The sequence below is a fragment of the Podarcis muralis genome, chromosome 2 (genome assembly GCF_964188315.1).
Source record: "Podarcis muralis chromosome 2, rPodMur119.hap1.1, whole genome shotgun sequence".
Classification (NCBI taxonomy): domain Eukaryota; kingdom Metazoa; phylum Chordata; class Lepidosauria; order Squamata; family Lacertidae; genus Podarcis; species Podarcis muralis.
Genome location: NC_135656.1, coordinates 65,460,775 through 65,486,532, shown reverse-complemented (window position 1 = coordinate 65,486,532; position 25,758 = coordinate 65,460,775). Strand labels below are relative to the sequence as shown.

Genomic DNA, 25,758 nt, shown 5'->3' with positions numbered 1-25,758 from the left:
CTAGTAAAGAGAGTATGCAAACAGAGTGTGCTGTACCATCTACTGCTGGCTTGTCTTCTACATGTGGGGTTTCTGGAAGAGTTTGGCTTCCTAGAGGGACCAGCAAGGCCTGACTCGGCAGTTTTCAGCTAGCAGGTTCTGCCCTGATTTCTTCAGGGCCTCAAAGGACTGCTGTATTAGGTAGTGAGCCCACCAATGCCAGGGCCACCACTGAATGGGCAACACCAAAGGAAGCATCTTTGGGGGGGGGGGGTCGCTTTGGGAGCCATAAGGGCGAGGGCATCACACCCTTTCAATTTTGTTGTAAGATATACATACAGTGGTACCTTGGTTCTCAGACACCTTGATACTCAAACAACTTGGAACCCAAACACTGCAGACAAGGAAGTAGGTGTTAAGATTCTGGAGACAGCCTCAAAGTTCAAGCCTTCTGTCAGGCTAAATGCAATTACTGCAGGAAGGGGAAATGCTAGCAGTGGGTCAGATATAGACTAAATGATGCCCTTGAATACCTGCAGATAAAAGTCATTAATGGGTGGAAAGCCATTCCTGAAGCAGGTAAAACTGAAGAGTCCTACATGTTTTTAAAGTGCAGGCATCTCAGCATTTCTCTTTCATCCCTGAGGCTACCCCAGAAAGCTTGAATGAGTTCAGCACCACAGGACAGTGGTGCCACTCATTAAAATACAATGAGAGCTCATTATACCCAATAAGTGCTCATTGTATTTTAATGAGCACAACAAACATTCTGCTGGAAAAAGCTCAAGGGTGTAATAAGTGCTGATAAACAGGCATAAGGAAAAGAGGGAAGGGGAAGCCTTGAAAAAAGTTTTATTTCCTACAGCAGATGATGCTTCCCTTGTTGTGGTAAGTGACTTCAACTTTACACGTTGATCATTGCTGTCAAAAGATCACATGACAGCGTGAATATGGATATATAGTTGAAATCCAGCAGTAAATGTAGAAGATTTTTATTTTTATTTTCTTCTGAACTCTGTGTTGATGGCTTCTTCCTCGGTTACTGAGTAAGTGAGCCTTAGAATAACTCAATGCATGGCTCACCATAGGTCTTGGGCATGGTGCAACTTGCAACCTATCCAAAGAGTTGAAATGGACCACAACAAAGTGTTACAATCTTGCAGAGCCCACCAATCACTACATTGCTGCAGCCATGGAGGCTATAGTGGTCCATGTGTGGGCAATGAGGGTTAGGACACAGTTTAGTGGTAGAACCCATAAGATCCTTAGAACACCCATCTGGTCTAGCATCCTATTCTCACAGTGGCATATCAGATGCCTACAGGATGACCACAAACAAGAAGTGAACACATTGGCACTTGTGTTCCAAGCTACTGGTACTGAGAGGCATCCTGCTTCTGACAGAGGGAACACAGCCATCATGATTAGTAGCCGCTAATATCCTTTATCTTCCATGAACTGTCTAAACCTCTTTTGAAGCCATCCAAATTAGTGGCCATCACTGCACCTTATGTGAGAGAATTCCATAGTTTAACTATGTGAGGAAGTACTATCTTTTGTCAGTCCTGTATCCTCTAATATTGTTTCATTGGATGGCCTTGTGTTCCACAATGACGTGAGAGGGGGACAAACTTCTCCCTATCTACTTTATCCACACCATGCCTAGACTTACACACCATGTTAATGTCCCTCCACACTCACCTTTTTTCTAAACTAAAAAGTTCAAAATATTTGTTTTGTATTTTGTGGACCATCCTGGGATCCTAACTATGAAGGGTGGTTTTAAGATTGACTAAATGAAATGGAGGCAGTGAGAGATTTTACTTTCTTGGGTTCCATGATCACTGCAGATAGTGACAGCAGCCACAAAATTAAGATACGCCTGCTTCTTGGGAGAAAAGCAATGACAAACCTAGACAGCATCTTAAAAAGCAGAGACATCACCTTGCCAACAAAGGTCCGTATAGTAAAAGCTATGGTTTTCCCAGTAGTGATGTATGGAAGTGAGAGCTGGACCATAAAGAAGGCTGATCACCGAAGAATTGATGCTTTTGAATTATGGTGCTGGAGGAGACTCTTGAGAGTTCCATGGACTGCAAGAAGATCAAACCTATCCATTCTTAAGGAAATCAGCCCTGAGTGCTCTCTGGAAGGACAGATCGTGAAGCTGAGGCTCCAATACATGAGAAGAGAAGACTCCCTGGAAAAGACCCTGATGTTGGGAAAGATGGAGGGCACAAGGAGAAGGGGACGACAGAGGACGAGATGGTGGGATAGTGTCTTCGAAGCTACAAACATGAGTCTGACCAAACTGCGGGAGGCAGTGGAAGACAGAAGTGCCTGGCGTGCTCTGGTCCATGGGGTCACGAAGAGTCGGACACGACTAAACAACAACAACAACAAATGAACAAGTAACATAACACAGAGGCCAAACAAACAACTAACAGCAGAATCCAAGTACACAAGAGGTCCCACTGAGTGCAATGGAGCTTACTGCTAGGTAAGTGAGCACTGGAATGCAGCCTAAGAAAAAACAAAAACAAAGGGGGGGTGTACACACCAAAAAACAGAGCTACTACAAGAGAGGATAGACTTGCTGTTTTTCCACAATTTTTTAATATCCCCATATATATATTTTTAAAAAACATACTGCATGAGTGCTGTGCATTTTAATCATTCAATCTTTAAACATTTTTGTTTTGTGAAACATAACCTTTTGAAACTTCACAAAATTAGGAAGGCATAGTTCTGTCACTGGTAATCAGTGGTGTCATGGAGACCATCAATGCCTATGCCATTCCACATGCCACTCTCTCTGGCAACTGACATAGCAGCAGGGTTATGAGGAAGGAAAAATTACCCCCATCACAAAATACTGGAGACAAAACACTAGGGGAAATGAAACGTCTTTGTATCAGAAGTGCAAACACAAGTATCTGAGACCTGCACAACAGTATAATGATTGTACAAAAATAAAACCATCTGGGAAGCCCTGAAGAATCTGGCTTAAAAGCTTGTGAACATATGGCATACTGTTTGGAGTATTGTTACATATTAGCCCAAAAAATAATTCAGAAGAAGTCTCCACAGCATCTTGCAGGTTTCTGCACAACTTTATATGATCACTCTGTATTGCAGGAGTTTACTGTGGGTTTATCTCTTCAGTGAGGATGAAGTGCAATTCATCATTTTAAACAATATCCCACTGGTTTCCACAAGATAGGTGACCTGATCTGCCCTTCAGTAGAAAGAAGGGAAGTGAAAGGAAAGGAAGCAGATGCACTATAATACAACTATTCAGGTGAGAGTCTTCTACAAAGGAACAAAAAACCCAACACTGCTACTTCTCATAAACCAACCAATGAAAATCACCTTTACAGATTAGTGATAGGAATGTATTCTCTTCTTCCTGAAGAAGTTTCATGCTCTTAAACAATGAACTGATTTTATTGCTTGATTCTCTGGGGAATAGTGTGTAGAGTAGTTTGTATTTAAAGCTGAATGACAACACACTCCATTCTCTTCCACTGCACACAGCAGCATACTTCCTTTTAAGAACAAAAGTAAAACTTGTTTCATGCACCTTTCAGGTCATGTTTGCCTGGAAAAACCAATACCTGTTAGAAAGGAAAGTTATTTATACCAAGTTTCTTCTCTGCAATAAGCCTTGGCATACGGGCAGATTTTAAGATTGTTTCTATATGGTCAGAGGAAGATAGACAACAGTAACTTTCCCTATGCTGGCAACTAGGATTTTCAGTTTTTGAAAAAGTAATATGCAGATCTTTGGAAACTGAAACAGCTACGCTTTCTACATTTTCCTCCAGCGTTCGATTATTCTGATATGGTGGACTCATGTGTGTACTTGGGACCCCAAAACCTTACAGCACTGAAGCTGTATGTGCTAACATAAAGCAAGATACACTTCAAATGTAGCATCCTCTACTTACAATTGTGAAGTTCATAACCTTGAGAATCCAGATGGTCATAGCAAGGTTCACCAGAATTAAAATCATTAGGAGTAGCACAAAGAAATAGAGGCATCTCTTGCGCCAGCCATAAATCCCCACTTTGTATACATGGGGTCCTTCTGAGCTCTGCATGGTGCTTCTGTGTGCGTACTGTTCCTGAGGCATCTGTGGGGAAAACACAACCAAACATAAAAAGGTATAAGTTAAGCTGCAGGATAAACACAGACAATTAGGAGACTATGCTCATACATTGTAAAGGATTTTGAAAATACCTGCTGGATAAAATGTCTCTCTCTAGTTTGTTGTATTATCCCTCAGTTTATTTTATATACAGTTAATTATAATGCAGGTATATTATATACATTTCAAATCACAGAGAAATTTCCCATAAAAAAACACTCATCTGAAATGTATTTCTTAGCAGCTCCAGGTTTTTGCAAGGCGGGCACTCTAGGGCTCCTCAAAATCCTAAGGGGGAAATTTTGCATGCATTTTGCAAAAGGAGTTGAGTTCAGCACTTTGTTTTGAGGATGCAATATTACTTCTCTGAGGCTTTAATACACACACAAAAATCATATCAAATAAAATTATTCCTGGCACAGAGGAATGGTACTTGGGATTCTTTCCCTGAAGCAATCTTAGTACGCAATGTTTCTCTAGCCACTCATACACACTCATATTTTTGGTTCTTAAATGAGAGCGTTTGCCATGCTTCTTTTGGTGCGACAACACTGTTGAGCAGCAGAAACATGGTGGTTAAAATTCTTTAAAAGAGTATTTAATATTATTTCCACATATCAGGGATATTGGGAATGGGCCAGCTACAGATTTCTAATAGGATTCTCAGCACCTTATTGAGTACAATTATTATAATTCTTTGGTGAAAGCCAAGACAGTGAAAATAGTATCAAACCTACATAATGTGTTTTTGGCCTACAACTCCCATGATCCCTAGCTCACAGGACCAGTGGTCAGGGATGATGGGAGCTGTAGGCCAAAAACATCTGGGGACCCAAGGTTGAGAAAGGCTGCTTCAGAGTCTGAAAGGGAGAGAACGCTATTACTTGCATATCATAGTTCACTTGAATCTATATGAATGTTCAACTGCCTGCTTGTTTATTATCACTGCTTAATACTTTTTTAAATAGCAGATAGGAATGTTTGCTGAACAAAACAAGTGCTGCACAAAACCCTTCTGATTAGTTTACAACAATTCCACACAACTTCTTCTTCAATAGCCATTTCTTATAGAAATAGGTAAGAAGGATGAAACTAAGGTGTTTAAAATCCCTGCATGATGACTTGTTTGAAGTATGCTTTGCAATTAGATGGTCTAATGCCAGATAAGAAACCTAAAGCACTGGGAAATGTTGATTTCTTGATTTGGTTATCTTTGAGTAATCTGGCTGCACTACAAATGGCAAAAAAAGCTTTTCTTATTTGAAAGGCATATAAAATTAGCCAGCAATGCATATTTGCTACTATGAGTTTGAAGTGTTCACTTACTTATATATATGTAAGTAGTATACCATGGGTTGTATCCATGCAAAATGAATTCCCTGCTCTCTTCTCCCAACTGCAGCCCCTAAGGCAGGCTTCCTCATACTTAACCCCCCAGATGTTTTGAGACTACAATTCCCATCATCCCTGACCACTGGTCCTGCTAGCTAGGGATCATGGGAGTTGTAGGCCAAAAACATCTGGAGGGCTGAGTTTGAGGAAGCCTGCCCTAAGCCTTCCAACACATTATCTCCTGAGCATAAAGGAGTTCTCAGGAAAGGAAATGCTTTGGATGTGGCAAAGTGAGGACTGCAGTGGGAGAGGAAATTGTGGACAATCAGGGGAAAACATCATTGCTTCTTTCACACGTTTTGTATAGAACAGCCAAGTAACATTTTTGTCTCTTTCCATACACTTGACAATAGTACTTCTTTTGAGCATGTAATATTTGGAAGGAGCAGATTCCATTCATCAGATGGTTGCTAGAATTTTCCCATTCCTATCACTTGAGACACTGCAGAAGGGAGTGAGGAGCACAAAAATCAGCCAATCAATCAATCAATCAATCAATCAATCATATATGGTAGTGGACCACCAGTTGACTGCCACTGCAACTAAGAAATGGATTTTAGCTTCTCAGAAGTCCTTATTTCATAGCAATTATCTAGATTACTACCCTTAAGTGTATCTTTAAAGCATTTTAAATATTCAAATGTATGCACATTTAAACTGGTGTTTTTTTAACTGAAGAAATATCAGGCAAATTAATAATCTTAAAATTAGCTGAGTAAACAAGATTTTGGTCTTTACTTTTACAGAGTGGGCTCATCTCATGTTGTTTCCCTTCCTGAGAGTAGAATGCAAAAGGGTTTTGCCTGTCATTCTCTGGACTGAATGTTTTCAACAGTTTGTTTTAGGGGGTCGTGCAATATTCAGCACAGACAGACTTGCCTATGAGTTTCTTGAGCAACCTTGAGCAAGCTGAGTTGTCAAGGTTTGTTAAACACTGATGCTCACAGGTCATCTCGAAGAAATAATAGAATTAGAATTAAGGTGCGATTTGCCTCAATGCGTAAAGCACTCCATATAGCTTACATGCAAAAGCCCCTGTGATCTATATCTATGAGCCCCATATTACCATGCCCAGTGGAAGGCTAAAACTTAGCTAAGGCCATCAAGTGAGCTCCTGGGTGAGTGCATTTCACCCACTTTGCGGCCTGTTAGATACATGCTGATATGGTTCCCTGAGTTGATGGAACATGCTGAATGCCAGGAAATAATGAATTCATCCCATTGCAACAGTGTGATGGGAGCAAAGTTATCAGAGCAACATCTCAAAAGTAAAGGGTACATTAGAGCTGTGACATCTGAAACAAATGACATCCATTCTGTTCTCTGGAAGGGTGATGTGTGGAAATAAGGGCAGTCATTAATTTTCATGGGGCTGTGATATATAGAAGGAGGGACAGCCCTTTAAGCTGAGTGGAATATCTACAACACTCAGTGGAGATCTATAATACCTCAACTTTCATCAACCAAATCAAAACCACATATATGGAACTCGTTCAGTTATGTTTTTACTAGACATCTACAGCTGAGCAGGCCCTTGTTGCTAAGCAATAAAGCTGTCTAACACACACACACGCACACACACTGCTTAGCAGAAGAGAGAAGTGAGACGTAAAGGCACTTCAACCATGAAACTTAGAGAATAAAGTTGTCTTGAAATGGTGGCTAATGGTTAACTGAGCAGTTGTCATACGGTTGTCACTTTGGAGAGTATTCCACAACTGGGGTACCATCACAGATAAGGCCTTCTCTCTCTTTCATTACCAGCCTAATCTCCAAAAGCAGAGGTGATCTGCAATTGGTCCTCTAACAATAATTGCAAAGAAAAGCTGTATTTATAGGTCACCCTTTAGATACTTCTCCTAATCTATATAGTATTTTATAGGTCAAAACCAGGACCTTTGATTCAGATATAAAACAAACTGGAAACAAGCGAAGATTTTCCCAATACTGATGAGACATAACCTAATCAGAAGTGCCAGTCATTAATCTGGTGGCTATATAGTTGTTCCTTGCTTGTCAAACTTAATCCATTCCAAGAGTCCGTTCAACTCCCGGAACCCTTTGAAAACCAAGGCGTGGCTTCCGATTGGCTGCAGGAGCTTCTTGCACTCAATTGGAAGCTGTGGAAGCCGTGTTGGGCATTCAGCTTCCGAAAAACGTTCGCAAACAGGAACACTCACTTCTGGTTTTGTGGCGTTCGGGAACCCAAATGTCTGAGTACCAAGGTGTTTGAGAACGAAGGTATGACTGTATTCAGAAATAGCTGAACTTTTAAGTAGTGTTGTATGAGTCTTGAAGTTTCCAAACTGTTAACAGTATATGGTCAATAGGGATTCAATGCCATGGGCCTCATGCCACTGTTTCAAGACAACCCACAATTTGCTGATACCATATGACTGTTTAATCATGAGCTTCCACCTTGAAGTAATGGTACAAGTGTAGAAACTGTGGCAAGCAATTAGAGAAAATGGCAAGTGAATGAAACCTGCCTGCTTCTGAAGTGTTGCTTTATTCCTCATGTTCTGAAACCAAAGGATTCCTTGTCATCCTCCTATCAATAGTATACTTCTCTTCCTTCTTTTAACCCACTCTTAGTTGTCATTGTATTATATTAAAAACATTCTCAGTTTTGACTCAAATGTGAATTGGTTTGCTTTTCATAATCCTGTCACACATCACCCCAATCTCTGAGTGGTGAGACACTCCTGGGGTTCAGAGCACTTTTCCAGTGTTCGGTTTCCTCAGAAATCAGGCTCAACAGAGACTGTGGTGTCTTTGGGATATATGGTTTTATTTGCACATATATAAAACCTGAGCATATGATGGAAGGGCTAACAGCATTAACACCCCAACAGATCTTGCTTCTCCATTGGTTTCTGGAGAAGACCCAAAGTTCAGCACAGAGCAAACATGTCTCCATTTCTCCAGCTTCTAGCTTGCTTCCAGCTCACCCACACAACTCTGGCTATTGTTCTTCTGCCTACCAGCTAGGTGATGAAAGGCCCATCCATTTATTTCTATGGTTACCTATTTGGCTTGTAAATCACAGTAGTTAACTAGCTAAGCAAAGTCATGACCTTAACAAACAAACTGGTTTGGCTGGTTACCTCTTACAGGTTCCCACCTTCCGACAGAATCACAGGTTTGGAAGGGGCACAGGATAGCATTCAGACAGAGCCCTCCTCCAAAAGAACTCATAACAATGCATTAGCAACTAGTACATAAAAGCTGGAGGTGGCCAGCTTCTTCAGCATGTCTGAGCAATTGGGAAATAAAGCTGTTTGGGGACTGGAAACTTGCTGGCTATGACTTCATCATCTCATTTCAACAGCTGGGGGTAGTGAGGAGCACTATAGTAAGACCCAAAGGATCATGGAATATTTTCTTCCTGCTCCCTTTACTGGCACTGAGCTCTCAGCTGCATCATGGGACATAGCCCTTGTGGCCTGTGCATAATCACAGAAGTTTCAGCAATTATATCCTGGTTCTCAATGGATGAAGCACCAGCTGGAGAGTGTGATTCTTGCACTCTTTTCACCTCACTAGCGTTCTTTGATGAAGGTAAGGAGAAAAATACACAAGGGCTATGCCATAAGATTTTCTTTGATTTCAGAGCATAAATATAATTCTTATACAATACGCAATAACTTGCTTTTTAAACTAAACAATTGCTTTTCCAGTTCTCCAATGCAAATAGTAAAATCACAACCAACCAGTCCTAATTTCAAACTATTTCAGTTCTAAACAATCTGTGTGTATCCGGGATAATATTTCCTTATCTCCTCCTGCTCTCAATTCTAATCCAAAGTACAGAAGAAAATGCTATGCCCAATTTAGGCAAATAATCTGCAACACACACAAGTTATATTGGCACAGAGCAAACAAGAACGAAAGCAACTCTGCTCTAAACAAGATAAAATATAACTGCAAGGAGCACAGGGAAATTGATTTAGTGGGGTCTGATCCAAATATATAAGAACATGGGCAAAGATCTACACTGATGGCACACTCCGTGTGCGTTTTAACTGGTGCATGTTTTTCTTCTCTTCCCCTGGCCCCATTTCTAAAGGATAAGGAATAGTGGTGGTTATTGCATCACGAAGCGTTATAGAGACAAGAGGCCTAAAGAGCATTGCTAGACAGAAAAAAAAAATGAAGGTATTACTGTTATCCATAATCTCTTCAAAGTAGAACAGGGAAAATGTTAAGAGTTTACATCTTGACATATTTCTCAACAGTTCAACTTCTCAAAAGGAAGCTAAGAATCTAGAGACTGCGCTACTTTGAAAATTGAAGTGTTTTTCTTGGCCAAAGTTTCCCCGCGCCTGGTCTAAAAGATTATCTCCTCCCACATCTTACATGGAGGCCGTCCTCTGCATCACAACATGCTTGCATGCTAGGTTAGTCAGGATATGTGACAGGGCATAAAGTCCGCACATGCATTGGATTACTGCTCTCTGGGATGGGGGTGAATTAGGTTGTTGTACCGTTCCCATGAACTGTTTCTTTCCCACTCTTTTGTACAATACCATGAATGTATACAGCAGTGCAAACGCTACATTTGAGCCACCTTAGAACATCCTGCTACCTGTTACCTGAGCAACTAAGTATTGTTTGGGCTTTGTTTAGCTCCCACCATAGCCTGAGATTCTTGAAAAAATGTTCTACAGTCATACCTCGGGTTACAGCCACTTCAGGTCGCGTTTTTTTGGGTTGCGGACCGCCGAAACCCGGAAGTACTGGAACGGGTTACTTCTGGGTTTCGGCGGTCGCACATGCAACTAAATCGCGCTTTGCGCATGCGCAGAAGCACCGAATCGCAACCCACGCGTGCGCAGACGCGGGTTGCGAACGCTGCAGGTTTCAAACATGCACGGATCACATTTACAACCCGAGCATCGACTGTACTAGGAAACACTCAATTCTAGATATTCTGCTAGTGACCTGCTTGGTCCTTCTTTGTATTTATTTTCACAAAGTTGACACACTGCTTGATTGTAAAAACAAACAAACAAAAAAACCTCAAAGAGGTTTACGAAAAGATAAAACAATAAAAAACGAAGAACAATTTACAACCCTGCTTCAAAACACACAAAAGTTAAAATACTAAAACAGATTAAAACTACCTCAACTTTCTAAGCATCAGGGTAGGCTTGTCTAAACAAGAATGTTTCTAGCAGGTGCCGAAAAATGCTTTTCTTACCTGACTTGGCTTCTGCCAACCTAGTCAGCCCGTGCCCCCTTTTTTATGTATATTGTAGTCTGATTTTACAGACAACTACCTTCGCCTCATGACTAAACCCACCAAGTTTACCCAGCTGCCAACCTTGATTCTTACTCAGACAGATTATTGCCTCCTTTTCCAGTTTCCTGACAGCAACTTAAGTATTCTTCTCTATTGCTCTAACTCATGTAGGTAGTAAAATCTTTATCATTCTATCTCAGTCTGTTTTGTACTTGATCCTCCATGGAACCTCTACCCTAGCTCTGTACTGGGCTATCATTTTGTGCATTCATCATGATGGAGAGTATTAATATCTGTGCGGGGCACAGAGAGAAGCAGCAGGCTTCAGTTTGTATCCCCTGACCTTACTGCTGCCAACTAAAGCAACACATTTGGATTTTCTCTCCAGAGCATAGCTCAGTTAACTCACTTTTTTATTTTTAATGTCCTTCCATTTAAAAGAACAAGAAACACCCAGGACAAGGTGAGGGGAGATCTTTCACACATCCATACAAAATAAACTTTTGTGTACTAGTCTGGCTGAGGTAAGGCAAATAAAAAAGGGATAAATGCTGTGTGACGATACAAGGACCCACGTACTTCTGACTTCTTCATGCATCAAAAAACCTGCTGTGCAGTTACTTTCAAATCACACACAAACATGCCAGGTAAGGTTCATTGGTCACTGCTGAGGAAAGGCACTGTACATTAAAACAAACGGCAATAAGACATACATTTGGTAGTCTCTCTCCTTCCTTAAAAGTTTCATGATTTATTTGAAAAAGAAACTTCACCAGGAAAGAAGTGGCAAGTGGAACAGAAGTATGTTACTTTTTCAAAAAAACCCACTTATCCTTCAAGATACTCACAGAAAAAGTGCATTATCGCAATGTGTTTCCTAGTATTTTACTCCAGTTTGGGCAAAATGCAGAGAAATAAACACAATAACTACAACACCAAGACAATGTCCTTATGTCTTACAAATGTGTACACCAAGCTATTTAGTCAAAGCTGCTTCGAAACTACTCAGCAATAGCCTCAGTCTCCTATATGCCTCCTATATACGCATATATTACATCTGCATTTACTACAATTATGACGAACTATATATTACACCGTGCTATGGACTTTCATCGAGTTTGTAGTTATTCAGCCTTAAGATATATTTAACAAGTGGCATTTCCACAAGGGGAGGAATAAGTTGGCAAATGCCTGTATAAGGAAGAGAGAAAAAGACCAAAGCAGTTCTCCCTGTAAGATCAAAACTTAAGAAAAAAGTTAGAAAGGCGGCAAACCCTAATTATTATTATTTTGTTGTTGTTTTGCAAACAGCCTGGCGGATTTCCAACTTCTCCTCCTTCCCTTTAATCAATGAACTGAGTACAAATAGTCCCTTCTACATCAGAACAAAGGAACAGAAATGCCTAGCCTGGAGAAAGAACAATAGCTTCTTACCTCTCTCTTTCAGAAGTCAGAGGAAACTGCTGGATCCAGGGACTCTAGCAGGGGTGTGGGGGAAAGATGCAGTGTTGCCTTCAGAGCTGCACGAGGCCTACCCTGCGTTTAGAAGCTGTCCCTGTCAGATTTTCCAACAGCAGAACTGTGGCCAAGTCCCTGCCCATGCCTGAAGAATTTCCTGAACAGCATTCCCGTTCTTTCTCTAACTGCTTTGAAACCACACTCTGTCTTTTACTTCAATAAGGCTTTGTCAGGCCAAGTTACAGCTACTGGGCTGGCTCCAGATATCAATTGAAAACACATGTGTTTTGCATTAAAGAGCCCCCTTCCCCACATACAATCACTCCTCTGCAATAAGCGCTGGAGCTCAAAATGTTTCGCATTTGGAACTATAATGCAAATCATTTCTGCAGCAACTATGGACACTGGTAATATTTTGGCTTCGACGAGGGGAGTTTTATTGCCTTTGCCGCTTGTGTATCAAAGATCCCAAGATAAAATTAAGGCAACTTTCTCAATCTCACGAAACCTAGTAAGGAAAGGAATTCAGATTTCTATTCAGTGCCAGCCTCCCTTTACCTATGCTGCTGCCTCATTTTAATTTCAGTTGCGAAAAGGGAAGGCGTATTTTTAGAATCTCTAGGCTCTGCTCAGCACATTGCTGCTGTATTCTAATATTGACATGCACGGCTGTAAGCTGCAGATGCTAAAAATACTACAATTATGTCTGAGCTCTCTCACTCTTTTTTACCCTGACAGTCCCTCAAACACACACACACAAAATCCTACATTTGTGTGTGTGTGTGTGTGTGTGTGTGTGTGTGTGTGTGTGTGTGAGAGAGAGAGAGAGAGAGAGAGAGAGAGAGCTTGTCCTGTTTGTCAGAATGAGTCCCAGTTCTTGATACTTTTCATTTCCAGGTGATATCATGGATTATGATGCCAAATAGCTTTCGCTGCTTAAGATGTCACGAAATTGACATGTGTTTGTGCAGGGGGATAACAAGTAACAATCAAACCAACAGAAACAGAGTTCTGTCTGCCCCCTTCTTACCTCCTCTACAATCAATTAAGTGCCACCAATTTGGGGGGCGGGGGTGGGGGAGGAGGGAGGGAGGAGCAGCAGAGTTGTCAAGGTAACCATACAGAAAGGAAATCCTTTACAGGAAATAATGTTTGTTTGTTTTTTTAAAAAAAAAGTTAGAGGAAATCAATCTCAAATAGGTCATTTTTATTTTGGTCAATCCATTTGCTTTTTATTCCTAAATACGTCCTTTCACACTTCCCCAAAAGAGTTATTAGAAAATGTTAAATTGAATTTGCCCCTATAGCTTCATGAGCTCTTAAACCGCAAGTTGTTGTTCTTAAGAGCATGCATGCTACGTATGAGTGTGTAGCCTTGTATTTTGGTTCAATGGGCTCGCGCAAAACATCTCCATATTCATTGTGCTTACAGGAAGCTGGAGAGTAAAGTCTTCCTTAAACTAGAGGTGGGAGGATAATTCTGTTCAACTTTAGTTTATTTTGCACTCTTTCATATTAAAGCAGCTCAACCTCTTTTTCTACCATTTGATTATTTTTTTAAGTCTACCCTTCTACTTCTGCCTGTCACTGTCATATATTGTTCCATGTCTTCATTAGTTTATATGATTGTGCATAGTGTGGAGAAAATGGATAGGGAGTTTTTCCTCCATCTCTCATAATAAACCAAAAATCATCCAACAAAGCTTGGATTTTAAAAGGTTCAGGACACAACTTCTTCACAGAACACACAAACTGCAGGGGTACCTCGGGTTAAGAACTTAATTCGTTCCGGAGGTCCGTTCTTAACCTGAAACTGTTCTTAACCTGAAGCACAACTTTAGCTAATGGGGCCTCCTGCTGCCGCCGCGCCGCTGAAGCACGATTTCTGTTCTCATCCTGAAGCAAAGTTCTTAACCCAAGATAATATTTCTGGGTTAGCGGAGTCTGGGTTAGTGGAGGTACCACTGTATAGTAAAGGCTTCCACTAACATGAAAAGGGTTTAAAGGGATTAGGCAAACTCAAGCAGACAGAGTGCTGTTGAGATATGCCCTGCATTTTGTATCTGAATATGGAAATATGGAAATGCAGATATATCCTGCATTTTGCTCTGGAATTGGCCAACCAGAAACCTATGGGAAGTCCCTATGACTTCCCATAGGTTTCTGGTTGGCCAATTCCAGAGCAAAATGCAGGATTAGATGGGTCTGAAACAAGGGCCTTCTTAGATTTTCATGAATTTTTAAAATTTCAGACTTCCAGCTGTATCTGGAGACACCAAGGATTAAACCCTAAACCTTTTGAAAGCTACATATATGTTCTACCTCTGGGCTATGGCTCCTCCCCAGTCTTTTATCCTTTCCTTCCTGAACTTATAGTCAAGGAAGGGATCTTTTTGATCCCTTCCTTTGCTTATATGTGCTTCAATCATTACTAACTGCATTTCCTAGTGTCGGGTCTGATGGCCTGCCCTCTATCCAGCTTGATTCTTCTCAATCCAGTCATCTCATTGTACACTGTCACTTTCTTCTCTTCTACTTTTTCCTCTTGCCGTCTTTCCATATTCAGATACTATTTTAATTCTGACCTTCTAAGCATCATGTGATTGCAAGGGAGAATATGAATTTAACCATCAATGCTAAAAGTGATTCATCCACCACACCCAAACATTCAGTACAGACACTGCTTATCCTGTCACCCTATTTAAACTGAATCTTTTGTACAAGAGCCAAGCCAGTAACATAAAATGAAACCAAATCAAAAATGTTATGTACGAGGAAAGCAAGATATAATGATGAAATACAGCCACATATATTTTCAGTTGCAGGAACTGACTGATAACAAAAAAAAAAAAAAAAAAAAAAAAAAAAATTGAGAGAAAGAGAGAGTGTGTGTTTGTGTGTGTGTGTGAAGCATGGAACGAACAGTTATGGTACACTATCTCTGCAGCAGGATGAGTCTACATGGAGAGTCTCCTTACTACAGAAATAAATTGGCTTGCCAAGTACATCCTTCTGAGCATGAAGAGCATTTCAATGTCAATGTGAAGGATCTCATGTTTGAATGCTTCCCCATGGAGAGACACTCTGCACATATTTGCTGATGGACTGGTCATCTGGATAATCCAAAAGGGACCAAGAAATATTTTCAAAGTGTTTGCAATGAGAAAAAAAGCAAGCACAGATGGGGAGAAATCTGAAAGAATATCTGGGTGAACTGAGTCCTAGGAAGGCTACCAACTTGTCTAGCATGCAGAAGCAGAAGCAGAAACAGAAACAGAAGGTGCCCTTCAGAAAACCAAGGATATTACAGTGCAGTAAAAGCAACTGAGAAGAAACTTAATAACCATTCAAATACTGAGTGTCAATGAGCTAAAACTGTGTCAGGCTCACGCTCTGTAAATAATGTGTGGTGGTGGTGGTATTTTTGTGTATTAGACTTGGTGGTTTGAATCATAACAAGTTGGGATAAATTTCTCCTAGTATGCTCTTTCTTTGCTATGAGCACTTTATCTAGTCAACACTAATCCTTTATAAAGGTTAATCTTAGAGCATTTACAATATTGGGTACTCCTAAACTACCTTTGCTATTTTTTAAGGGGTGGTGGCGTTTCCGTGCGCTGCTCTGGTTTGCCAGAAGTGGCTTAGTCATGCTGGCCACATGACCAGGAAGCTGTCTGCGGACAAACGCCGGCTCCCTCGGCCTATAGAGCGAGATGAGCGCCACAACTCCAGAGTCGTTCACGACTGGACCTAATGATCAGGGGTACCTTTACCTTTAAACCATCTTTGCTATTTTTAAAGGGGTGGTAGTGGTGGTGAAGTACTTTATTACCTACCCTTGATGGATTCTTTGGGCCATGGATTATTTTCATCATTAACTCTGCCAGCTATACAGTATTGTGCAGTCACGTCCAAGTGCAATATTGATGAACAGAAACAATATTTGAGGTAAGATGTTCATTTTAACTTTAAGCTATCTTGCTGAGCCAGGATAATATATATGTTGACAATTTTCCCATCATTTTTCAGATACAGCCAGAAATTCCCTGTGTTTATATTCTGTTAAGACATTTAAGTTCATGGTTTACCCAAGTTCATGGTTTCTTAGTTCATGTGGAACCTGCTAAACACCATCAGTTGCCTTCAGGTTTCAGAAGGCATATTGACTGTGATCCATTTGGACTTACTCAGGTTTATAATAAAGCAGAATGTATTGCAAAATAGCTAACTTCCCATTCAAGCTAAATTCCAGAAATACCTTTATTATTTCTAACTGATATTGTAATTGGTTCTAGAAAAAAATGGGAAATAAATTGTTATTCTTGCACAAAAATTGTTATATTTTTACGTGTGCATTGGTGTGTTTTACAATAAAAAGGCAAGAGAAGATTGTTTCAACTAATAAGTTTAACTCCAAGTATATTTCTATTTCTACATATACCTGTATGGAGCGTTTAAATAATCCTGCAGTAATTGATTCAAGCTGGCATGCCAGTATAGGGAGTACAGTATAATGGTTCAGCAGATACTACTACTCTGAAATTAGTTTTGCTTTTATTGTTGTGTATATGTTTGTTTATATGACAGGGAATTGTGTTTGATATTGACTGAACAGCAATACAGAATCAGAGAATCTTAACCAGAGGGTCTCTGAAGGTTAAAGTTTATGATAAACAGCTAAATAGAAATTGTTTCCCCCACTTTCATATTTCTTCTGTTAGTTTTTAAAAGAAAACAGAAGACCCCACCATGCCAGTATAAGGAGGAGTTAGACATCTGGCTTGTTTATTGCAGTGAAGATACAGTGCCTCCTTGCCCTTTGCCACTTCTGTGGTGACGAGTAACATTAAGAATGATCTATGTCAATCTTGTACCTCAAGACGCGGGTGGCGCTGTGGGCAAAACCTCAGTGCCTAGGACTTGCCGATCGTATGGTCGGCGGTTCGAATCCCTGCGGCGGGGTGAGCTCCCATCGTTCGGTCCCAACTCCTGCCCACCTAGCAGTTCGAAAGCACTCTTAAGTGCAAGTAGATAAATAGGTACCGCTTTATAGCGGGAAGGTAAATGGCGTTTCCGTGTGCTGCGCTGGTGCTGGCTCGCCAGCTGCAGCTTTGTCACGCTGGCCACGTGACCCGGAAGTGTCCTCGGATGGCGCCGGCTCACAGCCTCTAGAGCGAGATGAGCACACAACCCTAGTCGGACACGACTGGCCCGTACGGGCAGGGGTACCTTTACCTTATGTCAATCTTGTACCTCAAGGGGTAAATTCTACTCATGAATAAGTTATCTACAAAGATCACATTTTATCTACACTGTGCTGTAGAATTTGCCCCAGAACCTGAGCTGCAAACTGACCTTCCAGCCAAATGTACTCCGCCCCTGCCAATCTCAGCCCTTACCCAACTAATTAGCCGGATGGCTTCTATCATTTGCAGGCTCTTCTCAGAAATAATTCAAGACTTCCAGGCTAACAGAGCTTATGATTAGGTAAAATAAAAATTGCTCCTTTTCATTTCTCAGGCAAACTTAATGTTAACTACCTTGAATGACTTTTAAACTACCTGGGCTGTAATTTTTGAGGCCGCATTACCATTCTGAAAGAAAATCATATGCAATATGGTAGGTGTTTAATGAGAAAGGGGTGGGGGGACATGATTTGTGGTATGAATGGCTTCCTCCAGGTTTTTATTCCAAACGGGGTCTGCCTTAAACCCACAAAAATAAAATGTGCCGAGGATATGCTTGCATATTATGCAGATGTGTGAGCTGATATTCCCTTGGCAAGGTCAGTAATGAATTCTCCATTAAATCTTAATGTGTCCACATTTGTTACCCTTATCTGAGCAACTCTCGCTTTTGTTCACTGACAATGCAAGTTGCATGCTGCTGCTCTTCATCCTAATATATTGTCCTGATGAAGGAAAATTGCCACCTCAGCCTGAAATGATGTTCAGTTGGAGCAAAAGGTTGAGCTTCCTTGCTGTTTTACTGTGATCTTATCAACACAGAAATGTGATTTATCAAAATAATAATAATGATGGCACGGTTGTTGGTCAACTCAAACCTGGCTGTTATGAACCGCATGCCCATTCATTTCTTGTCATCATCATCATGTTTAACTCTGTTTAGGATACAAAGCATAACATGTGTCAACTGCTGACGTGTTATTTTTGTTTTAAAACACTGGGTACATAAACTGACATGTCTGAACTGAGCCCATGTGCAGCGTATCACAAAACAATTTTAATAAGCTCATTAGCAAGATCCTTGTAGTACAGTATGTAACCAAACAGGCTAGCCAGAAAAGCTCTGTCTATGGGCTAACAGCACTGGGGATAATAAATGCTATGTTAAGGAACTGAGGGAGGGTGATGTTTACATCTTCAGAAACTGCCATGGAAACCACAATTTTTATTCAGTATCCATTCAATCAGAGCAGACATGACCTCAGCACTGTCCGTCTTATCCAGGAAGCAAATGCAACCTTATATTTGTATTGTACCTATACTGTATTGTACCTATATTGTGTAGGATGTTTTCATTTTTGTAGTCTTCCCTTCACAAACTCCAATTGGCCGGAGTGTACAATTCAAGAACATAGGAAGTTGCCTATGGTCCACCTAACACAGCATTGTGTTCACTGAGTCCATGGTTTCAGACAGTCTTTGCTAGCCCAACCTGAAGATGATAGGGGTTGAACATAGGACTTTTTGCATATGTACACCAAAAGGTGGCTTGTTTTTTCACATTGCGCTTTTGCACATAGCGGTCTGCGATTGTAAACACCTTTGCACAATAACATAATCTAAAGTGGCAGCTACTACCTGTGTTGTTTCTACACACAGGTTTTCATATTTTCGAACTAGTGTGCAGCTGTGTTCTTTATGCTCTTTCTTCGCCCCTCTGCAGTTAGAGTTTAAACAGAACTTTCTTTCCTTTTTAATTTTTTGTAGTCCAAGGGACTGGAAACTAATGAGTTGATATACTGATATACAGAGAATATATATCAAGTACAGGTATATAGAGGTGGCTAAGTTACTCTGCTGCTTCCTATTCTACTTATTTCATTCATAGATAAGTTAAACATGGTGAGAGACAGTGGCACATCCCTGCAATGTCAGTAGATCTGCCTCAATAGGTGGCGACCTAGGAAAGCGCTCTCTGTGTACACATGATGGCAGCGCATTCTTGGTACAAAGCAGGTTATAAATGTTCCAGCAGAAGGCGCTTTAGATTTGCAGACAGTGTGGGACAGAGACGACATGGAGATGATGTTGGGTGTACAGTAAGGTTACTAGATGTCCCTGTTTCCTGGGGACAGTCCCCAGATTTACAAATCAGTCCCCATACAAAATCCATTGAAGTTGAAAAGTGTCCCCAGATTCATTGAAAAAAATCTGGTAACCTTAGTGTACAACACCCCCAAAAGGCACCTGCATTCAGCACTGAATAAGACATTATCACACAGTGTATCTTTCACCTGAGTGGTGAGAGGTTCTGCTATATAAGAGAGGGCAGATAGCAATAATTTTACAGATGTTAAAAATATGTATTTTGGGAGCACCAAAGCACGCACACAGGTAGAGTATGTGATTCTAAGAAGAATTTGTCCAGATAGCTTAAATCGGAGCTCTATGGTAAAACCTTTCAGCAATTGTGTCAAACAGCAAATCAGACTAGTTAATCTACCTACCCTTGCTCCCATCTCCTATACAGACCAGGGCTTGTCAATGGATTTTGAATCAGTAGATTTGGGGAGCTGATTTATATCACTAATTGTCTATTAGTTAAATATCTGGTATCAAGGTAAACACAACAGAATTGCACTAAACCACACAATCCCAACAACTTCTGTAAAAGGGGGACCCTTTCCAATGTTGGTCTCGTCCTGCTCTTATCCCAATCCTTCATATCTATTTAAGTCCCCCTTCTGCACTGATTTGAGGAGTTCAGAACCTCTTACATATTTGTCTAACAAGAATTTATAAATATGCGGTGTGACCCCGTTTAACCAAGGGAGATATTACTGAGAAATACAATTGGTAGCACTTAGACACTAACCTTCCATTGCAATGCTAAGGAAAGGAAAGGAAAAGGAAGGAGGCATTACTGAACTTGCTACTGACAAGGGGTGTGTGTGTGTGTGTGTGTGTGTGTGAGAGAGAGAGAGAGAGAGAGAGAGAGAGAGAGACAGACAGACAGACAGACAGACAGACAGACAGACATTCTACAGAATCTGGTCCAGGTGGGTTTAAAGCTGTACTACATGACACTCACCACCAGAAGGAAAAATGCTCTTGTGCTCAGATTCTGCTTGCGGGTTTCCCACAGGCATCTGGCTAGCCACTGATAGAACAAAATGCTGGACGGGCTGCTGGCATGATCCAATGTCTTTACATTCTTATGTTAACATTCTGTCCCCTTTCTTGCTTAGAAAAGCTACCAAATCAGTCTGTGTCTTCTAGTGATCTTAGTGTTTAGAAGCATAACAGCTTGACTCTGCCTTGTAGTGGTGAAATTGACTCGATTCTGTAAGTTACAGATTCCCTATGCAAACGTAAACCCATAAAAGGCCTGTGCCATTCTACACCATGGATATAAACCAACAGCTATCCTGAGTACAATTCTGATAAATAAACAAAGCTTAGATTTGCCATATGTGGTCAAATTGGAAGGAGGTGCCTGTTGCAGTATACGACCACTCTAAAGGTCAGAGCTCAAGAATTTCACAGAAACCTATTATGAATGACAAATTAAACCACCATTTGGAAGAAGCAGCCCTCACATTCAACAAGCACTGAACAAGAATTCTTGCTCAGCTACAGTTCTGGCTATTCATGGCCTGAACAAATATATCACGGGGCTACAATAACTTCAAAAATGCTGCTCCATTGAAGACTCAGAGAGGTTATGGCATTGCAGTTTCACAAAGAAGTGCAAAATGTTCTACTTCCTCACAGAAATAATGCAGGCACCAGTGGCCTTTAGAAGGAAGGAGAAATGGAATGTGTGTGTGTGGGGGGGGGGAATTCCGAATATTTTCTAACAAACTTCTTACAGGTCCATTGTCTGACACACATGTACCTTCTCCAGCTATTCTTGCCCCGTAGCCTCTTTTCACTTGCCTCTTTTTTATTATTCCATTGTAGAAATGCCTCTGCAAATCTTTCAAAGGTTAACAGGCCTGTCCAGAAAGCACAGGAACCAAGTCTCGGTACAGCCTATGAATTTTAATGATCCACATTACAACAAATGTGCTATTTTTATACCTGTTCGGTGTCTGCAATCAGAAATATCTCAGTAAATGTATAAAATATGACACAGACCAAGTGAAGAAACAATAACGGAACTGCACTACAGCCAGCCGACCATTAACAAGGGTAGGCCACAGTGAAACTGGAAATGGAGCAGACCACAGGAATAATATAAGGAAAGTCATAAAAAGGTTTCTAGAGAAGGACATGCATCCACAGGATACATACAGCAAGTAGAAACCTTGTGGTGAATGCAGATGACCCTTAACCACATGTTAGTTGAGCATCACATGCTTATAGTTGGCCACTTCTCATGCCATCATGCGCTATGAAGAGAATTCTAACACTGATCTTCATGTGATCAGAAACCCAGGGAAGCAGACAAAGTTCTCCCAATAGATGATTAGTGTACCATATAGTTCTGGCACTTAGGGGGCATTCAGATGTGGCAAATATTATGTTAGTTGTTTATAATGCTAGTTCTTCTATCCTGTTTTCCAGCGTTCTTTTCACACTGCTCCTGGGTTGATCACCTTCACCATGCACAAATATATGCCCCAAGTATTTGAGCTGAGTAATATATGTGTCAGTATTTGCCCTGACATAATTTTTTGAAGCAAATTTGAATTCTGATACAACAAAACCCAGCACATTTAAAGCACATAACTTCCCCCAAAGAAGCCTGGGAATCATAGCTTACCCCTCACAGAGCTGCAATTTCAAGCACCCTTAACAAACTATTGTTCCTAGAAGTCTATGGAGGATGCTATGTGCTTTAAATGTATGGTGTTGATATGATCTGGTTGCAATGACAACCTGAAGAAATCAGGCACATGGCTTTGCTGATCTGTGTCAATAAGTGTTAGACGGTATTACAATCTATAGATTCGTTACAAATATTTCAATCACAAAGCTGCTCTGAATAGTCACCGATTTAGAAATTACAGCAGTGCTTTGATTTGAAGTGTGCAAAATTACAATGTGCTTGAATTTGAGAATGTGCTGTGAATGAAGTTTCCATGATGACAAAATATTTTGCTATTGCCAATGTCTTGGCATTATTTCCAGCTTGTTAGCAGGAGTCTAAGCCTATATTACTCATTAGATGAACACTCCAAGTACAAATAATCTGACTGATTTCTATTTAATGGCTGTTTATTAACATATAGTAGACAAATAATGAAAGCCAACCCTAAAAATTGTAAGTGATGGCTCCAGTCTAACTTCCCTGGGAAGGGAATTCCATAACCTGGGTGCCATTCACGAAAACCAAACCACTGTAGGATGTGGGATATGCAACAGGACCTTAAAGAAGAACTCAACCTACAGGCTGGCTTATATGGGAAGGAATGATGTAGGGCAGCTTTGGTAAGAACTAGTACCTTGAATTGCCCCCCCCCCCAAAAAAAATGGGAAGCCAGCTCAATAGATACAAGACTGGTATAATACGGCTTAGAAACATGTACACCAGAAACTAGCCTGCTTGTCACATTTTCAGCAGCTGCAATTTCTGAACGTTCTTCAAGAGCTGTTCCACATAGAGCATGTTGCAGTAATCTAACTAGTTCCTATTTTCAAGGAACAAGATGAACAGTGGTAAGAAAAGCAGGGATGGAACCAAGAAGGTGAGAATTAGATGAAGCCTGTTCTGTTGAATATCAGAATCAATATGATGCAAGGCTCTTGTTCATTGAATAGAGACGTGGGGAATTTTTAAAATAGAAGCATTCTTTTTCTATAGAATGAGGATGTGACAGGAAATGCTTGCTGATACAAAAATCCTACCTGTTCTCCATGCCCAACAACAGAACAGGTAAATCCAGGCCTTATCTCAGACAAATCAGAGCTCGTTCATTTGGGCATTCTCAAGCCATGACCAGCACCTCTTCAATTGCTAACTAGCGTACTTCTCCTTGAAAGTTTATTTCTAATTAATGGCTAAGAGAAATCACAAGCTCCTGAATTTATATAACCTGCCTTTGGCACCGCTATGCATTTCCTGGTGGCTGCATATATGTTTATCATTTGCAGTACTGTAGGTTGCTAAGAGAGCTGGTGATTTTTTCCCCAAACTAGAATTGTTTCCTTTTAGGATCTACGAAGCAGGCAAAATTCATCAGGAGCAGATTGTTCTAAGCTTATTAGAAAAATGATAGTAACTATACAATACGGTGGTAGATGTCGTAGTCTCATTGCTGAGCAACCACATGCAGAGCTCAGTGGAGTGGGAGGTCTGTCAACCAGAAGAGTCTATGAGGTCTACTTGCCTGGAGTCAGAGTCAGCATCCAAAGTCAGGTCCAACCTAGGGTCAGGTCAGATGGTCTGGGGTGACGGAATTCAGTGATCAAGGGTCAAGATGTGCAGGAAGCAGCAAGGGAGGGCCAGGAACCACAAGCATTGTTACCAGCATCTGACTGCTGCTGGAAGCTCTGCTTAAGAAGGCTAAAGCCAGCTGGTTCTTATCAGTTCCCTCTCCTCTGTGTCCTTGCTGCAGGTGGAGTCACTCCCCCTTCTCCCCTGTTCAGCAGGTGAAGCTGACTCCTGGCCCATGACAATATGGCACAAATAAATATATAAAGTCCCAGGTCCATTCACAACTTTGAAGAATGTCACAGCTTGGACAGCTACTATCAATCAGTCAGCAGTACTCAGTATTGGTCTACTTGATCCAATGTTCTACTCCCTATAAGGGAAACTCAATCTATTGAATCCTTATATCTTTCTTTTGCCAAATGGCTTTAATAAAATAGATGCTTCAATATAGAATTTAAACATACCTAGAATGAACTTGATTATGCACTACAAAATGTAAGGCAGCAGTTTCCAAACCTTTAAGGACTCATCTCACCCATATATGCCACAAGCACAGACCAGAGTGCACTTCAGTAAGTATGCCAATAAAACTGGGAATATGTTAGCAAGTGGCACCCAGATAAACAGGCAAGGCAAATGTCATAACACATGTTTACATATTCACACTTTAATTTGTATCATTATCTGCCTGGACATACCTCTTTATGCCCGATATGTTAAAACTGGCATCTTTGTCTTATGCCTTTGAATCCTAAAACCTTCAGTGGCATAATTTATACCAGAGGAACATCTGACAGCAACAGTGGTAAGGCAAAGAACTGCAATAGTGTGTTTAATGTACAGGCTCTCTTTTCAGTTTTTTAAACTTTCTTTTCTGCGGAAGGTCATGCTAGGATAATTAAAAAAAGGAGATACAAAAGCACTATTAATTAAAGCATAGGTAGAAATTAATTATAGAATGAACCCAATGGTTTCCCCTGAAAGCTGATTTTGCAGATAGCATATCAAAAGCAAGTATGCCATGGGGAGATGAACTGATATGAAAAATATATAGAAGAGAGGAAAAGGACTTTCAGTGGATATTTCTTTCAAGGGTTCGATTTCTTAGCTCAACTGGGGTTCCATTTCACATCACAAAACTGCAATCTAGCAGCACATAGGCACCCATATAAAAAGCCAATTAATGTGTTGTCAGGAGAATATGTAGGGTACCAAATCACAGTATTATCACATAATGTTGTGTATTTCAGTCACTGGAAGAAACAAATTCCATTTACCTTTTGTGGAACAGAAAAGAATACTTTTGTCATTTCATTGTAAAACATATTTCAACTGTCTAAAGATAGTTAAAGCAGGAAGAAACTGTGAGTGATGGAGAGGAGATGAAAAAACCCGTCACCTGAGACCATCTGGACACACCTCTGCCATCAGCACTATTGTTCTCTGGGAGCCCTGCCATCGTTCTAGTCAAGTGAATGATGGAGAGAAGAGGGGACAGAAAAGGTGAAAGACCAGAAAAGGTAACCACCTGAATTGCTAGTAAGCCCATCCCTTTTGAGACAGATCTATAAATATCCTTGCCAAGTGATCGCCTTATTAAGCAAGGTTGACACTTAAGTGCATTGTCCCTCAAATGTGGGCCTATGCAGGTACTAAGGAAGATTATATTAGCTTTAAGCAAGGTTGATACACATAACAATGTGTATTTAAAAGATACACAAACCAAGTGGTTTACTGTCCTCAGAAGAATCTCCAAAGTCTGTTTGGAGGCTTTGAGGCCCCAAACCCACTCTTTATTCATAAGAGTCAAATATGTATTTGCTAGCACCCATAGAGAGCCGCATTAGAAGAATACATTTAAATGTCAACTCTGTTTGATGTATCAGGGCAAATAGTTCTCTAGAAATATGGAGTCAGCTATGTTGCTAACAAACTAAGAACTAAGTTAATATTTGTGCAATTTGC

The 25,758-nt window shown here is 40.7% G+C and overlaps 1 protein-coding gene across 2 annotated transcripts in view; it reads right to left on the bottom strand.

The window, feature by feature from the left end:
• SGCD (sarcoglycan delta) overlaps nt 1-25,758 on the bottom strand; it is a 371,321-nt gene that overhangs the window by 158,698 nt on the left and 186,865 nt on the right. The window contains exons 1-2 of one of the 2 annotated variants that reach the window (XM_077924625.1): nt 12,202-12,523; nt 3,930-4,115 (exon numbers count right to left, since the gene is read on the bottom strand). In XM_077924625.1, coding sequence (XP_077780751.1) covers nt 3,930-4,115 — 186 coding nt within the window. In that variant the 5' untranslated portion in view covers nt 12,202-12,523. Of the gene's footprint in view, nt 1-3,929; nt 4,116-12,201; nt 12,524-25,758 lie in introns of those variants that run through there. The other variant, XM_077924624.1, reaches the window with a different exon arrangement.